The sequence below is a fragment of the Metopolophium dirhodum genome, chromosome 5, assembly GCF_019925205.1.
Source record: "Metopolophium dirhodum isolate CAU chromosome 5, ASM1992520v1, whole genome shotgun sequence".
NCBI lineage: Eukaryota > Metazoa > Arthropoda > Insecta > Hemiptera > Aphididae > Metopolophium > Metopolophium dirhodum.
Window position 1 is genome coordinate 25,577,548 of NC_083564.1, and position 26,439 is coordinate 25,603,986.

Genomic DNA, 26,439 nt, shown 5'->3' on the forward strand with positions numbered 1-26,439 from the left:
GGACTGGAAACGAGCAGCTTATCACGGCCACGAATGTATGCACAAGAGGCAAAGTGCGGGGGGTCGCCCGTGTTCCTGGAGTTCACAGCGCCCTCTGCATTTAACACGGACTAAGATGCAAATTGTGTAGCCAAATAAAACCCTCGTTAGCGCTGAAAACTTCAAGAACATTATTCTTATCAGCTAAGTGACACCTTTTCGTGGCCGTCCCCCCGCCGACCATGTCATTTCCAGACCATTATATTATCTTAGTCCGTGGACCAATGAATGTAAAGATAACCGAGATAGCGTGTTGGAAAAAGACAGCAGATAAGAATGGTGCCGCTATCTTTTTTTATCACACAACAATATGATTCTACGACTTTAACGTTTTGTTTTATGTTACTTAAGAGTAAAGTTTTAAACTCAAACTTAAAAAAAAGTAAAACAGTGAGCAGTTAAGAATTTAAGATGGTACATTTCTGTAGTGGTTTTAATTGTACTAGCTCAAGTGACGTTAGGAAAGACTTATCATTTGACAAGTTAGTATAAAGTGTTATTGATTTTGCACATTGATGATTTCAAAGAAATGTACATATATTATTTTAATATTTAAGGTTTCCTCTTAAAGAGAAAGAGAGGCTTCAGAAATGGGTACATGCTGTACGAAGAAAGGATTTTAAACATACTTCCAGCTCAACTTTATGTAGTTTGCATTTCAATGAAAATGATTTCTATTCAGCTGTTGTAAGTGGGAAACAAATGTTAATAAAATCTGCTGTACCAACTGTATATAATTTCCCAAATCATTTAACACCTAAGATAAAAGAAAGAAGAATTCTGCAACGAGAAGTAAGTAAATATACATACAAAAACAAGTATATATATATTTTTTTTTATTATTACATGGCCATTATGTATAAGGAAATTTGTTTTCTTTAGAAAAAGTTATTTAAAATGTATTTTAGGACACAGCCACAACATTAGCCGTTCATAACAATGAAAATATATCTACATGTGAAATAGGAACCAAGTTTGTCGACATTGGCGTATAGACAAAATTAACAGGGGAAGAATCAGAAAGAACATTACAAGATTTACGTCGAGACAAGGGGATTTTGCAACAGAAATTAATTAGAAGAGATAAGCGAGTAAGTAGTACGTGTGAAATGTTAAATTTATTATAAAATAATCACTTAATTGAAGATACTGTTGAAGATATTTTTAAGAACCAATTTGATTCTTCTCTACCTTTTGCTTTATTTCAAAATGAAATTGCTAATGTAAATAATGCTTCAAATCGCAAATCATATTCAGAAGAAATACGGGAATTTTGTTTAACATTGCATTTTTATTCCCCTCGAGCATATGAGTTTATAAGGCAAAGAAGTACACTACCAGATCCTTCTACTATTCGTAGATGGATAGCAACCAGACATTGCAACCCTGGTATTTTACATGAAGTAATTGATTATTTTAAACAAAAATTAAAGTCAGAGGCATCTAATTTTTTGCATGTAAAATATGTTGCTTTAATTTATGATGCCATGTCAATTAGGGAGGGATTTTGGCCTGATAAAAGTGGAAAACTGTATGGATATTGTGATCTCGTTATTTGTATATAATACTATATGACTTCAGCACTTTTGTCATTGGAAATTACATTGTTCAATGTTAAATAAACAATACATGTTAAATACATTTAAATTTGAATTGAGCTTGATTTATTTTATAATTAACAATTATTTTCATTATATGCTTTTATTGTAACACTACTGCTTATGTATGCTCTTATTTTTTCAAAACTTATTTATCATAATATAATATTGTTAATTTGTGGTGTATGCTTTAAAGGTTGTATGAATTATTAATATATAGTTTTATTGTCATTACAGGAAAAATATATAGCTGAAGTCAACTCAACTCAACATAAGGTACCTAGTTAATTTAACACATTATATAACTTCAAGGTTATGACTATAGCTAAAGTATCTAAAATTTTTTATAGTATCTATAAATAATTATTTATTTTAGGAAATTTTGGCCAAGAAGTATAACAAAAATCTATCGAAGATTTTGTTTACTGGATCTTTCCAGTAGTAATCGTAGCTAGATTATACATCTACAATATTAAGTTAAGAAAGTAGTAAGAACAATAATTGAGGTAAGTTGTAGGTACAGCTTCAGTTAAGTAGTGTAAGTAACTTTTCTTTCAGTCATGAATAAAATTATTAATACTATGTTTTCATTTTAATAAAAATCAAATTTTCGTTATTTTATATGCTTATAGTTTTGAATTAAAACCTTCTAACTTTAAATTTACAACTTAATATTTTATTCCCAACATACAATCCCTCGCAAATTCTTTAACATTTATATGACAAATGTAGAAGTTCACAAGAAAAGCATGTTTCAATACTTGTTATAGGTAATATAAATTATAATCATCTACTAATAAATTATTTACTTATCGTTAAATTATTTATATTCTATTAATTTAATCATAAAGATTTTGTGGAAGTTAAAAAATAAATAATGAGATACCAAATTTTAAGAACCACACTAAGTCTAAAATAATATCACGGACCGCGGTAAATTTATTTAAGATATTAGCGCCATGTGTAAGACAAAGATAGTAACACCATTGGTATGTCACATAGAGTAATAAACTAATAATGTATTTTAAATTGTTTACTTATTTATAAATTGTTTGTATTTACTTAAAATAATAATCATAACCCCCTTTTATTGTAGTTATCTCCGAATGGTTCAAATGCTGTCGAAGCTATGAATATTTTATTGATATCTGTAGATGCCCAAGAAACACAAAAAATGAAAATGTAAATGTCCAGGTACCTACTTAATTTCTAAACTATTATTTTAAATGGTTTTATGCATAATTTTATATTCTTGTCATATTATAGAAGTCTGTCAGTTCCGTTAAAAGTGCTAATGATGATGATGATGATGATAAGATTGCATCATTTCTGTCAGTTGATACACCGTCCACTCTACCATCTATGGATATAGAAAGCACTTCTGATACATTCATTATTAAAAAACCTTGTGTAAGTATTATTGTTAAAATTTAATATCATATAAAAAATTGTATCAGTTATAATGTTATCAAGAAAAAAACTTGATTGATTAAAATTGTCTGTTTTTTGACTTATTGTGTATTAGAAGTTCATTATTTTAAATGTATTATTCTTTATATAGACCAAACGTAAAACATCACTTATGGTTGCTAGCAAGATTAATTCATCAGATACTCCACGTCGTCACTTCTTAAAACATGGGATTCGGTCGCTAACGGATCATCTTGCTATTAAGAATCTGAAGCTCAAAAGTGTACAGCAAACAATTAGAAGGATGAAAAGGATAATTGCAGCGTATAGAAAATAAGTGATTAGAGTAAATAATGTTCAAAGCTTTAACAGCGGAAATTGTATACCACTTGAGGATATAGATATTTTACATTATTCCAGTACAAATCCTATTAAAGTATTAAATAATAATTTGATAGGTATTAGTTCAGATGCAATAATTGACGAGGATAATGTCGAAAATGTAAATTCATTCATCATAAACCATGATTACATTTGTAATAATTCTGAACATTTAACTAGCCAGTTCTCTAAAGAAATTATAATTTACATATCAGGTTTTGTGGTTTATAAACTTAGTAATTCGCTTAAATGTGAAGAATGTTAACGTTCATTAGCAGCTGTGAAAAAGGATTGTTTCTTAAACTCTTTAATTACTTTAAAGAATAAAGGAAGATTAATATACACCAGTGAGGATGTTATTGCAATTTGTTTTAACATTTTTTAAAAATATTCAATTATAAGCAAAAAGCAATTAATATATTGGAAATTCAAACAAAGGTTTTAGGAAATTATTTGTATAGCTTAACATTATTCAAGTCTTTAAGAAGCCATAGTCAAGAAACACGCAGTCCGTTATCAGATAATTTTACTCTTTTAATAAAATCTATAGCAATAACCTACATAAATTTAAAAGTTAACTACATTTTAAAAACACATATAATAAACTTACCCTGTTTATAGGTCAATAAATTTAAAAAGTATATTAAAATAGTACTAAATACAATGTTCATGTTTTAGTTTTCAGTTTTAATATTTATTTTAAAATAAATGTTTAGTATTTATTATAAATAAATAATTACCTATGTGGTGGTATAATATTGTTTTATTTTAATTATGTATTATTGTATTATGTTGAATAGGGCCCAGCCCGTTAACAAATAAATAAAGGTGATGATGAACAATAAATCAAAGACTGTTTAAGAAGGTCTCAAACTTCTCTGGTTCATTTCTATGTATCAATGGTTATATTTTTATGATAGCTACGGTTGGTATTATAGGTTATAACCATAGGCGGAAATCCATTAACATTTCAGGGGGGCTAACATTTTTAACATAAATGTGAGTGAGGGGGGCTTTGATCCCACACAGCTAATACATGAGGGGGCTTGACGGACTTTTGAAGGGGCTAAGCCCTCGTAAGCTCCCTCCCTTCGATCTCCGCCTATGGTTATAACATCAAAAAGGTAAATACAATTAAAGTTATTAAAAGCTAGTTAAGAAGAAAAATTGAATTCACTTATGTTAGTCACTTACTCATAAGAAAGTGATATTGACAGACACTGATTTAATTATTTATACTTAGAGCTACATCATACAATACAGTAATAATTATAACTATTAAATGTTTTATTAATACATGTATATTATTGTTTGATTAGCATAATTTTTATTTTAATACTTAACTGAAAAATATAATGTCAGTGTCGATGTCAATATCATTTTCACTTGATATTAACATAATTGAATCACATAGTTCCTCTCCCATGGTACTTTGTACTAACTACTAATATACTATATTAATTATTCCGCAGGTTGTTAACAGTCTTGTTATGTATTTGAATACTTTTTCTTTGATTTTTATTCCAGAATACTAAATACTTTTTTTCTTTTTACCGTTGTATTTCAATGAACAATATTTTAGTTTCGTATATTACAATTTTAAAATTGATCTTAGAGAGGCATTACAGTAACATTTGTTGTCTTTGTCTGACAAGACGTGTGTAAAAGAATTCTTAACAAGACTGGTTGTTGATATAATTTAATTTTTATAGCACTAAATTATATTATTTTTAGTGAACTTGTTGTAACTGCTGTTGTATTTAATGTACAACATATTTTATGCAATCTATTTTTGTTTAACATAGTTATATTTGTACAGTGCTGCATTTAAATATTTTGCGCCCTAGTGCAAGAATAATTTGTCGCCCCCTAACCTAACCCGTAAGGGGTTTAACCACAAGAAATATGGGATAGATTCTCATGAACCTTTTAGATTTTGAGCAAAGAAAAGAATATTTGTTTCAGTGGCGGATCCAGGGGAGGGAATTTCCCCCCCCCATGCCCCTTCCAAAATTAAGCTCTGGATCCGCCACTGATTTGTTTAATAAGATCATATGCTTTTTTTTAAATATTGTTTAATCATTTTATGAACCCTCCCCAACCTCCTCCTTCGCAAAAATACATTTGAGTATATACCACTTGAGCTCTACTTATAATTAGTGATATAAGTTCTTTCTTTTTTTTTTCAAGTAGCATAATTCATTAGTATTTTAATATAATACTGTATTACTGTTATTAAAATAATTTAAATTTTAAAAGTTTTATTTGTTCACAAGGGAACAAATTTCCGACCACAAGATGTTGCCACCCGGGCCAATCACCCCTAAATATGGCGCTGCATTTGTACAGCGTAGTGTATAGTTATTATGTTATTTTATTATTTGTGAAATAAAATTGTCAATTTACATTAATTTTTAAAATAAAGATTTGATTTAAAAAATATTGTCTATTTATATTATCAGTGTTACCAAAAATTCACCGAACGAATATATCGTTCTTAATAAGGCTACCCTGTAAAAGGGAGTATCTGCGCTTCAACAGTAAAGTTTTATGGAACGGTTTCTCTATAATTACTCTATCATGGTATGTCCCATCTCGTTCTAACATTCCTCTCGGGCAACACTAAGTGGTGAGTATTCCATTTATATAGTTCAATGAATAATACATAAATAGGTGCCCTTAGAATTTGTTCTAGCTGTTGGGGTAGAAGCTTCAATTCCTACTATATATAGGACTATTATAGGTATTATATTATTCATAAAATATAAAAAATATTGCTTTACGCCTCATGTCTGATTTTAATAAGCTAGAGCTGCAGCCAGAAAATGCCTCCATTTTGCACCCCCATCCAGGTATATCTATGGTATCGTATGTACAATATGTATGGCATGTATACTAGGTCATGGTACATGTTTGCCGTTTGGTAAATAATAATAATAATAATAAAATACAAAACGTAAACGTCCCCGCTGACGTGAATTGGAATAGGATCTCTGTCTCGTGAATCGCGATAACCTCGTCTATGGCTCCTAGAGTTTTCCTCTTCCTCGTATATTAGGTATATATCTGCTGCAGCTGACGCCACCGCCAGTTCTACAGCAGTTACCACTTACCAGCGAAATCGGTTTCTACTCTCGTCCCTCCCACCCATCAACACCTTTCACACACACGCCAATAACCCATCCCCCGGCCATAGTTTTTTTTTTTGGAATTTCGATTTTCTCGCATTTATTTTTTTCACACATAACTTATACGCGCGGGTAAATGACATACTGGACTTCCGAAACCATAATAATACATTTATATAGAAAAAAAGTTCGTATATTGGTACAATGGTATACATATTATTGTTTTATGTTAAATTTGAACAAACGAGTTGCACGAGTAATACGAATATGTACGACTAACATTAGTATACATCTATATATTTTGTGTGTTGTGTGTGTGTGATTACTAGTTAGGAGTTACGAGTTACTATACATAGTAATTAGTAACATAGGTATTGGTATACCTATATTATATTATATCACATAAACCTATGTCATTTTACGTGACAAGAATGTGTAGTACACTAGTACTTATTTAGTATTTAGAATAAAAAAAATTAAAAATGTATGATGTGGTTGCTTTGTAGGTGTTAGCTACTAATTATTATAATATTACCCACAGTTTTGTGATGAGACTTATTATCACGGGTTACTTATTATTTTAATAAGATTTCAGATGTTATATATTGCGCTTTGCGCGCAGATGTTTAAAATCTGATGTTTTATGATCAGTGATCACCAGATCGTGATAATAAAATTACAAATATTTTTAGTGTTTATTTTCAAATTTCAAGTACTTTTTTAAGATATTAAATATATTTCCTCGTTTACCAATTTCTCACAACATAAGTTATCAAATAGAAAAATATGTACGTAAAAAACAATTAAATGCCTTTTCGGTGAGTATAGAATTAAGCTTATTGATTTAAAGGCTTGATTATTTTAGTTTATGTAAATTAAACTTTATCTAATTTGTATAAGAAATTCTTTTTAAAAATATTAAGTCTAAATAGACTTTTTAAATTTAAGTAGGTAACGTATAGGTAATAGGTATATAATTTACATAGACGGAAATAAATTTCCAGCTTAATTTTTAGATATTTGAAAAATAATTTAATTTGTTGTTACATTAATGTACCCAATATTTCAAGTAGGTATATATTATAATAATATGCATAATATGCTCTTTGTTCTCTATGGCTCAATTATAAACAATTTATCGAAAAATAATATTTCTGGAGCATTGTGCCATTATTAGGAAGTTATAAACCTATATTACTATCAAATAATGTGTTTACCTAAAAATTTATTTCACATACAATTAATTTATATTGTAATATATTTTTTTTTTTTTTATTAGGGTTAAGGCTTCAATTACTAGGTTATTAGCCTGTGGTACTGTTGGGGAGGGTACTGTAGATTTGTTTACACGTGTATGTTTATTTTGGCAGAATTTTTAATTTGGGCACCCGTAGGTATCTGCCATGCCCGGGTGGGGGATGGCGGCACTTGTTCTCCGGACACTGTGACTTGCCCGAAGAAAAATGCCGCTCGCGACCGAGGTATCGAACCAGCGCCGGTGTGCGTCGCAACCGACGCCTTAGTCTGCTCGGCCACTCCGTCCCCCTTTAATATATTATTCGTGATAAATAATGTTATTATATAAAAACATTATATGAATAGGATATTATTTTGTACGCTCATTTTACAATAATGTTTTTCGTATTTAAAATACAATAAAGTATACGTTTTTGCGTGATATAAAAGTATTCTTCTCGCTGTGTCACATACGTGCACGTAGATAATATAAATGTTTAACATATTATTTTTTTTTTTTATTTTTTTATTAACTCGCGGCAACTTAGGCCATTGGGTGGTTTTTACTGTGGGGGAGGGTATACTGTAAGTTTAAACACGTGTGTTTTGGTTTGGCAGATTTTTAGTGGGCACCTGTAGGTATCTGCCATGCCCGGGTGGGGGATGGCGACACTTCTTTCTGGACACCGTGATTTGCCCGAAGAAAAATGCCACCCGCGGCCGTCATCGAACCGGCGCCAGTGTGCGTCGCAACCGACGCCTTAATCCACTCTTCCTCTCCGTCCCCCAGTACATATTATTTTATATAATAATATACTGTTATATAATATCTACTAATATATTATAACAGAGGAATATACTGAAAATAATAAAATTATGTCTATACACACGACCGAATTATTTGACATGTGATAGACATTGTAATAACGTATATTGTGTATAAACATTTAATAACATAACAATGCCACTTTTTAGTTTTTATTAGGACGTTAAGAAAGTAAAGACCTTCTCGTACGAAATAGTCACAAAATAGATGGTCTAACAATAAGGGAGCTTATTATTACTGTTTAACCACCACCAATTGCCTTTCAGGAGGGTTTTTTATGCTCTCGTGTAAACTGACTTGGTTTTATGATGCTCGTGATGTATATTTGCACGCATAAAATATTATACTGCAGCTACATGAATACTGCAGTCGAGTAGACTCGCGTGTCTTTCAAACAGAATACGCCCACACAAATTCATGATAAAAAGTATACTATTAAATAAATTAATATTGTAATTATATTAATGTGCATGTAGAAAGCGGCCAGTTCGTTAAATTCTATAATGACGAATGTGTCGTGTGTAGTCATTTTAGTTCCGATTCGCTCAGAGTACATCGCATGCGGATCCGGTGGATGTGGCATGCACTGTATATAATATGTATACTATATAGTGTTGCCGTATTGGTTTGCTCGGCTAAATAATTCTATGATTTAGAGGACTCTATACACATACATTAGTTGTTTCCGTCTTACAAGTGCTTAACATTGGAAATTAATACTCGGCAGTTCAAGTTTAGCTTCGATAGTTTAAAAATTATAATGAATCCACCTATTATGAAACATGGTAATAACTAATAAGTAATAACATTATCTGTGTTTGAATGGTTCGTTTTTTACGATACCTCAAGTTTTAAGCAAATTTTGAGCATATAAAATAGTGCAATTTAAAAATGCCCATAACTCACTTAAAATTGAACTATTGTAAAAACCAATATACAAACGGATAGGTACTGTTCTTACCATTAAGTTTCAAATATAAAGATTATTAAAAAAACTTCTTATGTAAACAAGGTTTATTTAAGCAATAATTTGAGAAAAAAACTGTTTCCACGCGCGTACTCGGATATAATTATCGGTCGTTTGTATATATCAATTAGTAAATATTCTCTTAATTTGCGTAGAAGGACCAATAGGTTCGACGTACCACAAAAGCGTATTACGTTTTACCTATACAATTTTACCTATAGGTACCCACTAAATAATAATTATTAATTATACGGTTTTAGTAAATCATTATATTTCTTTGTAATACACGTATTAAATACAATATTACATGATACAATAACAATATACATTATACAGTATAACAGGTAGTATTTTATTTTACAAAAACGTACCTATATTGTATATTATACCTACTACACTGCAATCGGTGTGTTGTGGTTCGAATATTTACAAACAATCCATTAGGTGTAATATGTTTAGCTTTACCGAATTGCAATATACCCTTTTTTCGACAGAGATGATAACTATGGATCGTAATAATTTAGTATTTAAAAATAAAAATAATTATTTTCAAATTTGACTTTCAAAAAACATTTGGTGATGGGGGGGGGGGGGGGGGGTTAGGTTGCGCAACTGGCAGTTTAAGTTATACATAGGTCGATCCGGTAAATGTGTTTACAGTATAGGTATAATAGGTATTATTTTTATGTTACTATTAAGTGTTAACAGCTCAACGAAAATCGGTTAAAACGAATAGTATTTAAGACGTCGATCGCCGTCGTACAACGGCGTCCGTGATCACATTCTATAATATGCAATATATACTATTAAATACACGCGGTTGAGATAAGTACACACACGCGTGAGGGGCTTAAGTCCTTAATGTCCTAACTACAGAGAGAGAGAGAGAGAGAGAGAGAGAGAGAGAGAGAGAGAGAGAGAAAGATAATCACGCACTAATAGCTACTATATACACGCGGCACGGGGCGCGTAATCCGCGAGCTCGCGGTGGGCTTTCACGTCAAACGGAACCTGATCTGCGCCACAGCCTCTTCTCAGCGTTCGGTCGTCGAGGGGGTCGTATAACATTATGTGATATTATATTATGTATACCACGCATTAATATATATATATATATTATTAATTTACTCTCACATATTATTATTATTATAACGCGTTTGCGATATGTATGTATACGCGCTGGATTCAGCCGGAAACGCGAGCAGGAAATGGACGGGAGACGGCGGAACCGATCGACCGACGGGCAGATAGGTATTGCCGACGAGAATCCGCGTGACTACTGCATCTCGTCCGATTATTATATTAACACTCTACGCTCATATTACATATATATACAAAATATTTACCAGCACTTTTGGATTTTATGTCCGGTAATCTTGCAGCGGTGGATACGCACGTGTATATAGGTAATATATATTATATATTTTAACGCATGTGTTAATGTTACAAAATTATATATACGTACGCCTTAGATTTAGAATATTCTGAAAATATATTTGAATTTATCTTAGGTATATGGATTATATAATATACTATTGCAAGACAAAAAAATCAACAGGTATTAGTTTTTTTTGAAACTGTGTGTAATATGATCTATTATAAAATATACAACGACATAATAGGACTTTGAAAGACTATTTAATATATATAATAAACTAATGTGTAACATAACTATTAACTACCCATAAATAATTATTAGGCGGACGGAGTGACCTAGAGGACTACGGCGTCGGTTCAAACGCGTACCGACGCCGGTTCGAATCTCGACCACGGGTGGCTAATCTCTCTGGGCAGGCAACTCAACCTTTTTATATCCATGTACCACCTACACAGTTTGAAAATGTTCATGTACCATTTGGTCTAGAGAGTGACAGAAACCTACGGGTGCCCAATTGAAATTCGGCCAAAGACACGTGTTTCAACCAACCGTTTTAAGTTTACAATATAAATATTACATAATTTACTATTTGCTTCGCTATTATTTAAATTCATTAAAAAAGTAAAAGCAGGGTCTGCATTGCGTTTGACATCATCAGTATTATAGAGGCTCAAGTATGTATATAATAGCTGTTGGCATATAGAACATAAAAAAGAACAGTGATAGGATATATAATAATTAATTTTACTATTCAACAACCCCTCAAGAAACTTTACATCCGTATCCGTCTACGCTCAGCCAAAGAAGATGGCCCATGCATATTATAGCAGCTGTGGCAATGTGGAATAATCATTTATAGCACGTAAGTTAAGTATGTAATTGGAAAAGCGAAAAAACTTTTACTAGGTAATTTTTTTAATAGCTGCTTTAATTACTAGCAATATATTTCGGACAACTCCATATTCAGTGGACAATGGCTTGTATGCTTTAAATAATAAAAATGAATAACCCTTTATCAGACATACTTAACTGAAAGTCTTTTGCCAGATGCATTATTATAACTAAACCGAGAGTTATAATAAAAGCCTTACAACATAAATATTTTATTTTGGGGACCAGGGTCAAGTTTAGAACTTACAGCTTAAAGCCAAGACACAATGGAAAACACAAAGAATATCAGTATCACTAAGGCAATAAGAAAAAACTATCGACGATCGAATCTTAGCATAATATAATATTAGTCTGGTTAGTATAGTTTAGTAGGTATATAATATGTCTACGGTTAAAAATTCCAAAAACCAGAATTTGAATAAATGCATTATGAAAGGATAACATAATCATTAAGGGTGTATTATAATACCTATAATATCATAACATTACGACTCGTTAAGGTCAATGTATACATGTAGTATATTATACTCGTACCTATAACAAAATGGACAATGATCTTGTATTCATGTAGTATGGACTCATATAATATAATAGACAATGATATTCTAAATGCCAAAAATATCCTATATTATATTATATGTTAATGCAGCGTTTTTGGTATTAAACGTGCAGGTCGGAACTCGTGGACACACTGAAAGAGGTTCTACGATGGTGGCTATTCAATAGTTCAATAAGTTTACACACCCCTGTAAACCAACAACAAAAGAGGTGAGCGGATACTGCTATACGCGCATAGTGCGTGATAGTTCCAATCACTTCCTTTTTGGTAAAATAGTCGTCGAGAGTTTACAATGCAGGATGAACAGTCCATCGATATTGTAGAACTTGTGAATAATGCGTATATTTAGACTTTTCAATACAACATTATTAATAAAGACTAAAATAGTATATTGTGTGGCAAGGGCCTTATTTCGCCCAAGACTGAAACTGCCTTCCCGAACGAGCCACATATACTATTTTTTGTCACGCCCCTGCATTCATCGATCACGGCAAAGGTAATGCAGAGACCTATGCAACAACTAGACCATAATTCTACGACAACATTATTTCATGAAAGAAACGATTTGGTTTTATTTATTTTAAGCGTCACGCATGGAGGTTATAATATGAATATAAGATGTAACCAAAAGTTTATGTTTTGTAAGGACGAAGGTATAGATATTAGTTTTCAGTGTCTGGTTGTGCAGGGGGTACGCGCGTGATATGTGCGCTCAGCACTTTTGGAGATTCCTACTTTATCGCCTGCTGGACGAAAAAAGGACGCTTTCCAACGCTACAACCGCTATCGAAAACCAAACTTTCGGCTCAGGCGTGACAAAAAGTATATTCTATGTTATATGTAGAGCGTTTCATTGGCTGTTATAGAGGGAGGCTTAATTTTTTACCGTGAATCTTGCAATATATTTTCCAGGCCATTCACATCAATTGGTCGGGTTTAGTTTTCTTACATATTTTATTAACTCTAAGGTTTTAATAATATTATATAAGAACATTTTTATTGTATACTCTTCAAGTCAAAGGGCTTAAATTGTAAAATGTATTACTTATTTTAATTTAGAACAAACAACGTGATGAAATTATAATATGTACCATGCGTCTATTGCACTAGTCGCTAGAAAATAGTTATCGAACTAGCAAACTGTTACTTTACTGTCACGTACTCAAGTAAGCAATTAAGTTAGTTTTATTGGTATTTGGTCGAAAATAAAATGTTAATAGCTTATATTGTAAACCTGGTTCAATATGTTATTATAATGTTAATATTGCAGTAAAAAAAAACCAAATCATTTTTACAAGAATTTTGTATATTTATGGTTGATGGATATATTATATTGATATATATGGTATGTAACACTTAGTGTAGTACTATTGTACTGTATATACCTGTAGGCTGTAGATATGTTTAAGTACATTTCATTTTTAATAAATAAATATATATTCAATTCGTCGATTACTAAAATATAATTTTAATGTAATTAGTGTTAATGTGTAGTTAAGTATCACTGATAATTAACCTGTAGGGTACATTTAATTACATTAAGCTAGCATTATACCTATATAGCTTATACATTATGTATACTGTAGTTAAATTCATTTTAATGTTTTCATTGGATTTATGATATTAAATTGTAAATAAATATTTTTATAACTAATTAGGTACCAAAGATTAATTTAACATATTATTTAGAAATAAATCACATTAAAGCAGTAATTTGCAAATTATTACCTATGCAAAAAGAAAAAATACAACGTTTACTACGATAGTACATTATAATATTTATAGGTAGGCAAATTTAAAACATTTTAACGCCCCATCCCAAAAAAATAATATTGTACTACAACTGTAGAATTATTATTTTTTTGATGGGGGGGAGGAGAATTCAATTTCAATGTTTTATCAGATATCACAAATAAAAAAACTGACTACCATAAAATTGTTCTATGTTAGTAATTGTAGTAGTATATATACATAGACGCAAATATTTGTTAAATTTATACAATCAAAAATGCATTGAAAGCTTTAATATTTTTATAATAATACATTAATATTATGTTATATGTCACTTATTTTTTTTTCTATTTATTAAACTACTTCAAATACTATACATATACGCCTACAATGCCCGTCAGCTGTGACTACAACGACCAGTGAGCCGTGGACGAATCCTGGACGAAAGGAAAGAGGACATGCACCCCTTTTCCCAGAGCTCACACCACACACGTACATACATCTGAATTATTTTAATGAAATATAATATTATTTAATGATATTATAATAGGTACCTAATTAAATTAATTTAAAAAATGGAAGTAAAAATAATATAATATATTATGCAGTTTGTTAGTTTGTAGTTGATAGCGTTGATACAAAAAAATATGTATACATATATCATATAATCGAACGTGTCCTGCAGACTAACTGATCAACGTAGAGCATTTTTTTTTTGTCCGTGTAATCGAGAGCTAGAGCAGGAACTGCGTTAGAATTACTTCTCCTCTGGCTCCCATCGTTTATTGAAATAAACAAAACAAAACAAGTAAGTTTACAAAATTATCAACAATGTTACGCTCCCACGACCAGACTTACCTAGCGAATGCTAGTGTATGCGTGTCTTTCAAGGTGCTTACAATATCAACGTAGAGTCTAACTATAGAACTATATAATAGCTATAGACTTGACATTTTAATATAGTACCACATTACCACTGTGTAGGAGTGTACTGAGAAAGTTATTTCCAAAATTCACATTTTAAAAATGTGCTCACACAAGGATTTTGGGATTCACGATGGAAATTGAACATTTTTTTCTGTTTGTAAGTGGTTTTCATTGATTACAGATTATAGTTTATTGTAATAGTAGAAATTACTAATTAGTATATTTATTATATATAAATAATGGTTGCCATTGGTTACTCGGGCAGATTAGGTATAAAACATGTATCAAATCATTGCGTTTATGGCCTCGATTAAACTAATTATAGAAAAATAATTATATATAATTATATCTTAAAACAAATATGAGTGTTTATTTATAAAATTATTATTATATAAGTTTGTTGTTGCCTGTAAACCCAAAAACTACTCGAAAGATTTTGACAAAAATTTCAGAAATTATTTTTAGAGAAGTCAGGAAAGTTTAGAGAGTAGTTTGAACCACATTCGGATGTATACGAAGAGCTATAATTTCGGAACTTATATACACTAAAATAGAGATACGCCGATGTATTATAACGCCATATTTTACATTAAATGTTCATTTTTTCCCACGCGAAATTTCAAAAGAAACTTATTGTCGAGATAATTAACGTTTAGTTCTAAAAGAATTACCGTGTTAATTTACTACAGCACATTATAGGTGTTTTGATACGGTTTATTTTGACGCGCCGCCACATTTAGTATTCTCGGAAAACAGGTGACGCGTTTCGTCGGACCGGAGCTGGTAATGGCGGCCCGCTCAAGACTCGTTTTGCCGGAATACTGCACACTTATACAATATTAATAATTGTCACGTGGACGGCGACGAGAAAATGTTTGGATCCGGAATCGTAGGGAATCCAATGTGAAATGGCGCTATAGATCGGGGAGAATTAGGTTCGGCGGTGTGACTGTTTTTTGAAGACTAAAGCCGGATTCACAGCTACGTCGTCGTCTGTCGTGTCGTCCGAGGGCGTGGTAACCATATCGGGTTAAAAGTTATTAAGTCGATTCTTGGTATATTCGGTTGCGACTTGGTTGTTACACGACACCAAAAAAGTAAAGCTGGGTTCATACTACCACCATGTCGTGTAAATAATCACACGATACCAGAGTAACCAAAACGATACCATAGCTGAATATATTCAACTTCTGAACTTAAAATTATTCATTTGTTTTTAGTTATCACTTTTCCGATCATAAATGTAACCACACGGTCAAAAGTTGAATATATTCAACTATGCGGTATCGTTTGGTAACTGTGGTAGCCGTGATTATTTTACATGACACGGTGTAGTGTAAACCGCCCTTAACAGTTAACATGCAATCACAATGCGATTTGATCGACACGACACGACGACACACGACGTAGCCTGCTGAGAATGCACCTTGACCGATGGAAAATATCGCGAGTACCCAGTATATTATTATGGACCATGGTTAAGCTCACCGCGATGTCCGCTGTAGCAACCGCGGTATAACACTATAACTCGGTGGAAGCGAAAGCGGTATAAGCTCAGCCGAAATGGAGTCTATATGACTATATTTAACTGTTAAAAATAACGGTCAAAAAACACAATATATTATTTTGTTTTATTTTTACGCGTTTTGTTATTTTGATTTTGTAAATTTAATACATAGGTATTTTAGTTTGTATGTACCCACCATATTTTGACATTTATACTTTCAAAATTATTATTTTTTATTTTAGTTTACTCAGCTGCAGTATAGAATTAAAAATATATTACTCATGTGTAGGTAATGCATGACTCAATGCGCAGTAGTATGACCGACTGTATCTTCCACACAACAACACAACAATATTAATATACATAATTGCAGACGTTGTACGTATTTTCACATCAATAGAAAATCAAATTAAAATTTGAAGATAAACCGTGTTTACATTAATTATAATCTAACACGTCCGACATGAACCATATCATACAACACTATCAACAAATCACTACAACCGCGTCGAAAGAATATATTTTTTTTTTCAACAACTAAAACGTCGACGAGCCGTGGACATAATATCGCGTGCATCACTACACAGACGTGTATTTGAGGTACATTCAAAGATGGGCGGGAGGAGCATTTTGTTTTCTATTCGACTCGACGAGGACAAAAAAATCGGGTGACGTCTCGCCTAGATATCCGACTTACTACAACAGATCCAGTTATTATCATCAGGTAAGTCATATTAATTATCAACACGTATTTATAGACTCGGCTCATATAATACTGGTGTGGTGGGAAGTCACAACGCCTTTAAATATTAATATTACGCCTAGCTACAGCAGGATAGTCATCGACAGACGCGGTATGTATCTAAATAAAATATATTTATCATTATATATATACTAATAGGCAAGGTTGGGCAAGTTAATGATTTTTTTAACTCGGTTAGGTTAAAATCAATATGCACCAATAACAAAAAGTTTCAAGTTAATCGAACTATGTAGGTTGACTCGGTTAAGTTAAAAGTTAATTCACGCTTTTTGTTAACTTTTTATCAAGTTAAAAAAAAGTTAATTTTTATCCAACCCAAAAACTAAATTACGGACTAGTGTTTATACTTTATACAGTATTTCCACATAAGTTAGATTCGAATGATATACATTTTTAACTTTAAACAATTCACTTTAAATATTTTTGACATGAAATCGAAATAGACTGAAATAGTGAAATATAATAAAATTAAAAACAAAATAAACTTAACTTGACTTATTTCTTAAAATGAAAAATTAATTCGTTAATTTCACGTTGATGAAAAAAGAAATTTACTAAGTTAACAGTTAAGTTAATGAAAAGCCAAAAGTAACTAGTTAAGTTAAAAAGTTAAAATAAAAATAACTTTTTAACTTAACTTGAACTTTTTAACTCGTCAATGCCCAGCCTTGCTAATATAGGTACTCTACATCGTTAAAGCCATGGCGGGATGACAATTTTTCATACCATCGCATTCGTATTCAAATCTAACTCGTATTCAAGTCCGCTGCGAAGTAAAATAGAAAATGTAACGTTCTCTCAAATCTCGAGTTTATTATTTTCATTTGGCTTGCTAAATTCGTTTTTTCAAAAAACAAAACAATTTCATACAATTTGAAGAAAGTACCAATAATGTACCCATACATTATACAGTATACGCACTATATAACACAGATAAAAATGGTAACTACTTTAACGTGAAAAATCATCACAAAGTTTTAAACATTTTTTTTTTAGGCTTATATTATCTTCAACAATCTTTTTATTCTTCATGTATATGATTTACGTAACACACACATATTATATTATTGTTTAAAACACCAATCTAAAACAAATTTTTTCTTTGGGTATCACTGCAAGTTTAGATAACTGTTATTCATGGTGGCTTGGGACACAATTTCACTTTCATATACATCCTATTCAATATCAAAATACAAAAATATCTTTTAAGATTAAAATGTACAGTAAATAGATAGCATACTCTCAAATCCTAAATATTTTCCAACGTAGTTTAGCTATGCGATTTAAACATAGTAAAAAGGTGATATTTGTAATTATATAATAGTGTAGAAACATTATTCCAAATTATAGAATAACTTTTATATAAGTTTAAATATTTGACCTTTATTCGTTGTAGCCTTATAGGTATAATATTATTATAAAAACAATAATAGTATATACCGCTATAATAGTCGCGCCTGAATTACACTATAATATATTCGTTCATTCTCCAGAACGTAGACTCGTATAGGTATTACCCAAAGATAGGAAATTAATATTAATAGCCACAACAAAACAATATATAAATTAAAATAATCTACTCGTGTAAACTTGTGAACTTTTATTATATCGTTGGAATATATACATTTACAAAATAAATTGTTACAGATATAATATTTTATAATGATAGTAGTCTTAAAAATATGTAGGAATTTAACGAATGACACACGACAAGTATATGTTTTCTACAAGTTCGGTTATAGAAATAGCCGATTAGCATAATATTACAACTTATTTATTAGCACAACATTCGTATAATTTACTTAATAAATATAAAGTGTTAGATTTTTTTTAAACATAATTTTCATTTTTATAAAACGTTGACGAGTGTATAAAACTTAACGCAGTAAAAAAGTATAAACAGTAAGATTGTTGTCATAACAAAATAAAGTAAAATTACAATACATAATGCTGTCGGTAGGTATGATTGAAAAATGTTATTTTTATGAGTAAAAACGCTTTAAAAATAACCATCGAAACGTTTTTTAACGCGTTACCTACCTATCTATTTAATTACATAAAAAACTCATATAACTCGTGTGCGTTCGTTGAAATACTAATGAAATAATATTAATAAAAAAAAAACCATTTGAATTTTTTTTTTTACAAAATAATGATATAATGAATATTATTAATAATAAAACAATATATACCTATATAATAATAATATGATATTTACTTGGTGATTAAAAATATGTAGAGTTCTAAAATCGATACCTAGTATAGGTATTAATACAATAAAACAGTCTGGGCTATAATAAAAAATATAAATATAATATAGTTGTATTTTGTGATGTACTGATGTATATAATATAATATAATGGTGCTAATCATCATTTTTTCATTTTTCCATTTTATTTCGAAGATTATAATATTATAGTTGTGTGGGATATCGTTTAACATGTGAGTGTGCATTGAATAATAGTGCAAGTGGATAATTACTAATGATATAATATAGTATGCATGTCGACGGTTACGGTAATAATAGTAAGTAAGGGTTATTATATCAAGTATTTTTTTTTAGAGATTTTCAAGTAAGACTATATAGGCATATCCTGTAGTATATTATAATATATATGTATAAAGTATAATTGTAATGGAGAAAAAAATAGTAACTAATAATAATGATGAAAAAATAAAAATAGTTAGTTGTCAAGTATGACATACATATTTAAAAAACCATGAGCGTGTCGTCGTCCGGACGGTCAACACTGGGAATTAAGATAATAATATGAGAAAAAAAAAAGAATCCAAATAATAAAATGTATAGAAAAAAAAAAAACCGAGTTCGTAAGATCCCGTCGAGCTTCCGATTCGATCCCGGACCGAGATCAAATCGGAAGCACGAGGCGGGCCCCCTCCCGGCACTCCTCATCGCCATCCGTCACCATAAAAAAAAAACGTGCGAGTCACTGCAACCCGTCAGCGGCAGAGTCGTGAGACGCTATGACCGAGGTCGGATACCAGTGCAAGTGCACTTGCGGCGGCAGCGGCACGGACTGGTGCTGCCCGTTGACGGTTTCCTCGTACGTGGGCGGGTGCGACGGCATCGTGCAAGCGTTTCCGTTGTACATGTTTGGCCCGTACGGCGAATAGTGGTGGTGCATCGTGGCCGACGGTCCTGGACGCTGATGTTCGGCGAGCTGATGGCGTTGGTGATGGACCTGGACGCCCGGCGGCGACGGTGTCGAGTACGTGCTCGACGGACTGTACTTCATCGCCATGTTCGCGGTCGGCGGCGAGCAGCCGTTGCTCGCGTAATGATCGGCGCCGTAACCGCCGCAGCCGGCCACGGTTACCGGCACCACCGGCGGGGGCGGTTGGCCGCTGAGCGCAGCCAAGGCCGCCGGCGTCATGGCCGTCACGCTACCGCTGGTAGATTCCACTTGGCCTGCAGGGACGAGAAAATGCATATTATTATATTATTATTAAATCACAAATATTGTGTTATGGGTATATAGAGTGCGCAGGTCGGGACCTGGTCTGAGTTAAATTAAGCGACGTTATTGGCGTGTCGACGACCAAATCGTCCGAGTCGGTGGGTGCGTCACTATACGACAAAAATATACAACGAATCGTATATTATTTTATGCACCCGAGGCTATCATAAGAATTAGGCCTGCCGGACGTCCCGGTGTCCCGGTTATTATAGAGGGTGGGAGAAAATATTTTTAATTGTATTATTTAATAAAACAAAAACAGAATAACAGTGCGACGAGTAACAAAAATATTAGATTTTGTACAATACAACTCTACAACGCCCGTACATTATTATTGAAAGTAATATTATTATATTATTAGGTACATATTTAATCGGCACAACAAATTATTATCTTTTATCGTTTTCTATCTCTATACATAACGGTTTATGTTACAACACTTATCGTTAAAATTAACACTAATAATAATGTATCATAATGTATTGATCATAGGCGTGTTTATGTGTCTGATCAGTGTGGCGATGGCTAGACACTCAGACCTACGAATTCAAATAAACTAATTTTTAGATTCTTTATTTTATTAGAAAAAAAGAGTTAGATTCCCCCCTCCCCCCTCTTTCATCATTTAAAGGTGGTTTTTCACATAACTTTAGGTATATTTTCAAGACTCTGGCTGGTCACGTGGCCTTGGGGCATATTGTGTAGTGTTGTATTTAAACATTTTAAACAAATATTTTGTGAACGGAAAACGGAAATAAGTGATATAATAATAATATCATTGTATTATTATTTCATATTATGCGAGTTTGATAATATATTATTATATTATCCATCTTGGTTATACGGGAAGGCCGCACATGCAATACGATGTATGCCGCGTTATAATTAGAGGTACACAGTGACGATAGCCGTCACGCGGGCGGATCTTCTCAGAATTCGATCGCACATTTAGCTAGCAACCAGACTTATTTCTATACCTGTGCAGGAAATGTAGAAAACACGTCGGAGTAGATATTATTATTTATTATTAATAGTATTATTAATGAATGAAAAAATATGTGATGATCGGCGCGTTTATTTTGACATGGTTATTTGAAAATATGACACGGCGTGGACAACCGCGGTGGGTCTCGGTGTCAGGGGCGGGAACGCGATCTCAGTATTCGCTCCTAAAAAGCGTAAACCGCGGTATTTTCGAAGCAACCCGCGCGTAGACAGAAATATTTTGGGTAATGAGCAAGGTGAACGACTAATCGCGTGCTTTTAAAATCCAAAATAAATTACGAATTTCGCCAATTTTACCAGGTTAGCTTTCTCCGCCGAATCCCCCCCCCCCCAAATGATTATACAACAAAACACTAACCGGAATCCCTCTTGGACTTCTTCTCTTTCATGCGCCTGTTTTGAAACCAAATTTTGATCTGTCTTTCCGTCAGCCGCAGCGTCCGAGCCAGATCGATGCGCCTGGCCCTGTTCAAGTACTGGTTGGCCGTGAACGACTCCTCGAGGTGCATCAGTTGCTCGCTTGAGTAAGCGGTCCTCTGGCGCTTCTGCTTTTCCCGCTTGCGCTGCACGCTTACCGCGGCGGTCTGCATCTCATCGCTGGCGTGCAACACCGGACCGTGTTGCTGTGGCATGTGTTGTTGTGAGTGCAGAAGAGGCAACAGCGGAGCAGTGTTTCGGATGTCTGTCGAAAGAGTTGAATGTTATTATACAATAATTATTATCAATTGTTACAGTATTATTATACACGAACGCGGCGAACTCGAAATACAATTTATACCATTATGGAATTTTGGGGACGATTGCAAATTCAAAAATTTTAGGCACTAAACGTAATGTGATTTTATCATAAGATATAATATATTAAGTATATTAATGTCTTTGGTTTATTGTACTCAGGCGCTGAAAGTCTATAATATTGTCTTAAACAAAAACGTGTAGAATAGTTAAGTAATTTGTCATTATTTATTCTGCATGGTAATATCAAATGTAAAATATTAATTCAAATTGTTCACAAGAAAACGGCGTGTGACATAAAACGTGACTTTAAAATAAAAAAATCAATCTCTAAACACCATAAAATGGGCATTGAAGTTTTCAAATTTTCATTTAGAACGTATCATTACAGCTAACTTATTATGAAAAAACAGTAAACAGTCAATCAGAAAAATTGGTGAAAGTATCAGGTCTAACATTATATTGCATGTGCTTTTACCAAAATATATTTTTCGAACACGGGAGTGCCCATTCCCTTCGCATACTCACATACTGGTAGTATAATAAATAATAATATTTATAATTAAATACCTATTACTATGTGCACAAGTATAGCAGGGGGCTCAAATATTTGGAAATCAAAATTTCCTACTGCGCCGGACAGAAACAAACGTGAGCATTTAATATTATGAAATAACATTAGTTTTTTGCACGATTATTAAAATAAAAACGCAAATCAAATAGTATTCCCGGAGTGTATCTATATGACGTGTATAGAAACGAAAACTGCGGGCCTCGTGTGTACGGACGAATTCGAGCCGCCCAACTTGTTGACAACGTTATTGTTGGTATTGTACAATTATAATATTATTATAGGTGCACCGCTCGTTATTATTTTTAATATATAAATATTATACAAATCGATTCAATGCCATACGCAGGTATATATTTATATATAATATGTTATTTCGGTCCCGTGCTTAGGATTCAATTAACGCGTAGGTAAATGCCGGTCATTGACCGCGAATCGTACACGTAAGCACGTGTATTTGTAGGTTTAAAAAAAATCATATTTATAGTATACTTGTTCGATAATATTATTCGAAATTATAGAAATACTACGATTTCTCGAAAACACGTATAGGTATGCCTGTAATGGAATTAAAATAAAACCGCCGCGGACGTGGGTTTGAAATGTCGCCATGTTGGCGATGGGCTAGGCACGAGAATATTGTATTTATGTCTGGAGAAATCGATCGATAACGGCTGTCGTTTAATGTTTGTATTAAACGTAAACGACGACAATGGCTATAATATTATAATTGTATGTATATTGTACGTGCGACAAAACGAAAGGGACCACTCAAAATTGTTCGCCATTACGACCGGAAACAGACTCGTCACGGCCTTTGAACGATTTGTATTTCGTGCGAGTTACCTTGCGGCACGCGGATGGTATATAATACATGAAAAAACGGAACTGGCCACGCGATAAAATGATAATATTATGTGATCGATATGTCGGTCATGATGTCAACCGGTGCATCACGACAAAATGTAGGTATACAACCACGTTTGAACGGACGTTTAGTCGGGACTCGGGTTTCGTGGTAGCGGCAAAATGTGTACTTAGCGCGGTGTCGCGTAGGTCGAAAGTTACACAACAACAACACTTACCGTCGTACGGCGGCAGCGAGGCGAACGTTTGCGTGTAGCCGTTGTACGGGTCGTACGCGGCGGCGCTGCTGCAGTAGTTGTTGTAACCAGCGATCATCATGGTGTCGTATCCGTTGACGGCCGACGAGGATAATTGGGTCGCATGCATGTCCACGCCGTCTAGGCGGTCGTCGCGGTCGTGTAAGTGGCGGACGTCGCCGGCGGCAGGCTGAACGTGCTGCTGCTGCTGCTGGCGGCGGTGCTGCTGATGACGGTAGTCGGCGACCGGCGGAAAGCTTGACGGAGTACTGCGGTTGCTGCTGCTGCTGCTGCTGCTGTTGTGGTTGCTCGACACGATCACGGTGACCGACGACGCGGTGGCGGCGGCGGGCTCCAAACCTGGATAAGCACACACGAAATCCCGTTTAAATTTAGCGCGATTTTTATCTCGAAAATTCACGTGCGCGAGTTATATTTTATTTTATTATCAACATTATCCTTTATCATAGTCATTATTGCCGATAGAAATAATCGTACGCCAATTATTATTATGGCCGTATAGGTTGACAACGATAGAGATTATAATATTATGTTGTTATTACTTATTAATATTTTGATCGCGACGCCAATCCACGCATGTCCAAAGAGGGAGGGGGTCAAACGACATCGTCGATTACGCGTGTAGGGGGAAGGGGGTACGCGAACGTGTCGATACATACCTACCCTGGCATCTACGTTGTCCCTTCCCCCCGCCCAGTTGGTCCCTTACCTTATAAAGAGACACGTATTTAAGGGGGCAACGGGGGGGAGGGGCTAGGGGGGTTCTTTGTTTAAGGGTCATATTTTTAATGAATTTCTAGTAATATTAATACAATCATTGATTCCGAACTAATATTCTAATCGTTAGAAATTACCCTTTACTACTATCCAAGTTATGCGTATTTAGTAATTGCTTTATTGAAATTTCATTGATAAGTAGATTTATAATTTCTTGGGTGAATTCGCTTCACCAGTTTAATTGTGTGACGTGTATCAAATTAATTTTTGTCATCCAAAAATCCACATTTACAAGGAAAGGGGTGGTAAAAAATGGCACAGTGGCGAGAAAGTTCTAATACGACTCTGGCAGTACGTGAATATGTTCTTAATATTATTTATTTACCGCCCCCAAGAGTAAGAAATATTATGTTCACGGAGGTTTTTTACGCGCGTCGATGTCATGAGAAAAAAACAGTGACTAAGTATTAGCGTTATGGAACAACAATAATATTATAAACGTCTAGGAGTTCCACCTTTGCCTCTGGGTAACTGTTTTTTTTGTTTTTTAGGTCAACATCGTTCTATAATCGCAAAAATAAATTACCAATACGGTAGGTATTTAGTGAATGATAATCAAAAATAATTTTGTCGAAAACATTTTTAAAACCCAGCCATTACATAGGTATAATAATTATTAAAAATATAATTTCAATAAGAAATGTCCACCCTCGACAACTGCCTATTTTTCCTTATACTGAATTCGTCACTGATTATACATTTAATAAAACAACTATTTTATGTTTGATTATCAACATTAATCGACATTAAGATCAGTTACATTGGCTATTCAAATACTCCACCCAGTGCTTAATTTTTTTGTAAAAAAAATTCTCCAGAATGAATAGTACAATCCATTTACGATAGTTGTAATATTACACGAATAATAAATTGCGATATGCTTACCGTCGTGTTGATTGCGGTCCAAGTCCAACAGTGCACCAAAATTCATGTCCATGGTGGTAAGTGAATTGCGGCTGATATTGTTGCCGTTGTAATAAGAATAGTCGAAGTATAGTGTGCAGATGTCGTAGGTTCGGAGGTCCGGCTAAAGCAACGGAGTCTTAGCGTCGGCTGCGTGTCCTGTAGACTGACGAGTGACGATGTCGCGGTGTCCACGCGCTACTCGAGGACCGAAGCGACGCGGCACCGGACAGCGTTCGTTGGGGGGGGGGGAGGACTACCGCCGCCGACCGTTTCTATTGGTCGTTCGCCGATATAGGTAGTACACGTCCGTCCTGTTTCATATACCTGTATATATTATTCGCATGGTATATTCATAGCTCGAGCAAATCCTGTGGTGGTTGTGGTGGGACTTTATTGATACCTACTTAAAGACTTACCATGTAAAATCACGTTGGCGCTTACACCACTTTTAATAATAATAATAATTATATTTCTTAAGTTAGTCAAGGATACACACATTAA

At 33.3% G+C, this 26,439-nt stretch overlaps 1 protein-coding gene and 1 pseudogene across 1 annotated transcript; one reads left to right on the top strand and one right to left on the bottom strand.

The window, feature by feature from the left end:
* Positions 1-2: 2 nt before the first annotated feature.
* On the top strand, positions 3-5,846 carry LOC132944143 (THAP domain-containing protein 2-like; annotated as a pseudogene).
* A 13,080-nt stretch (positions 5,847-18,926) lies between these two features.
* LOC132944715 (homeobox protein Hox-B4a-like) lies at positions 18,927-26,085 on the bottom strand. The gene is made up of 4 exons (XM_061014195.1): positions 25,918-26,085; positions 24,217-24,594; positions 22,184-22,507; positions 18,927-20,771 (listed from the first exon to the last, which is right to left on the bottom strand). Exons 1-4 carry the CDS (start codon positions 25,967-25,969, stop codon positions 20,290-20,292), a joined length of 1,236 nt encoding a protein of 411 aa, XP_060870178.1. The 5' UTR covers positions 25,970-26,085; the 3' UTR covers positions 18,927-20,289.
* Positions 26,086-26,439: the final 354 nt, after the last annotated feature.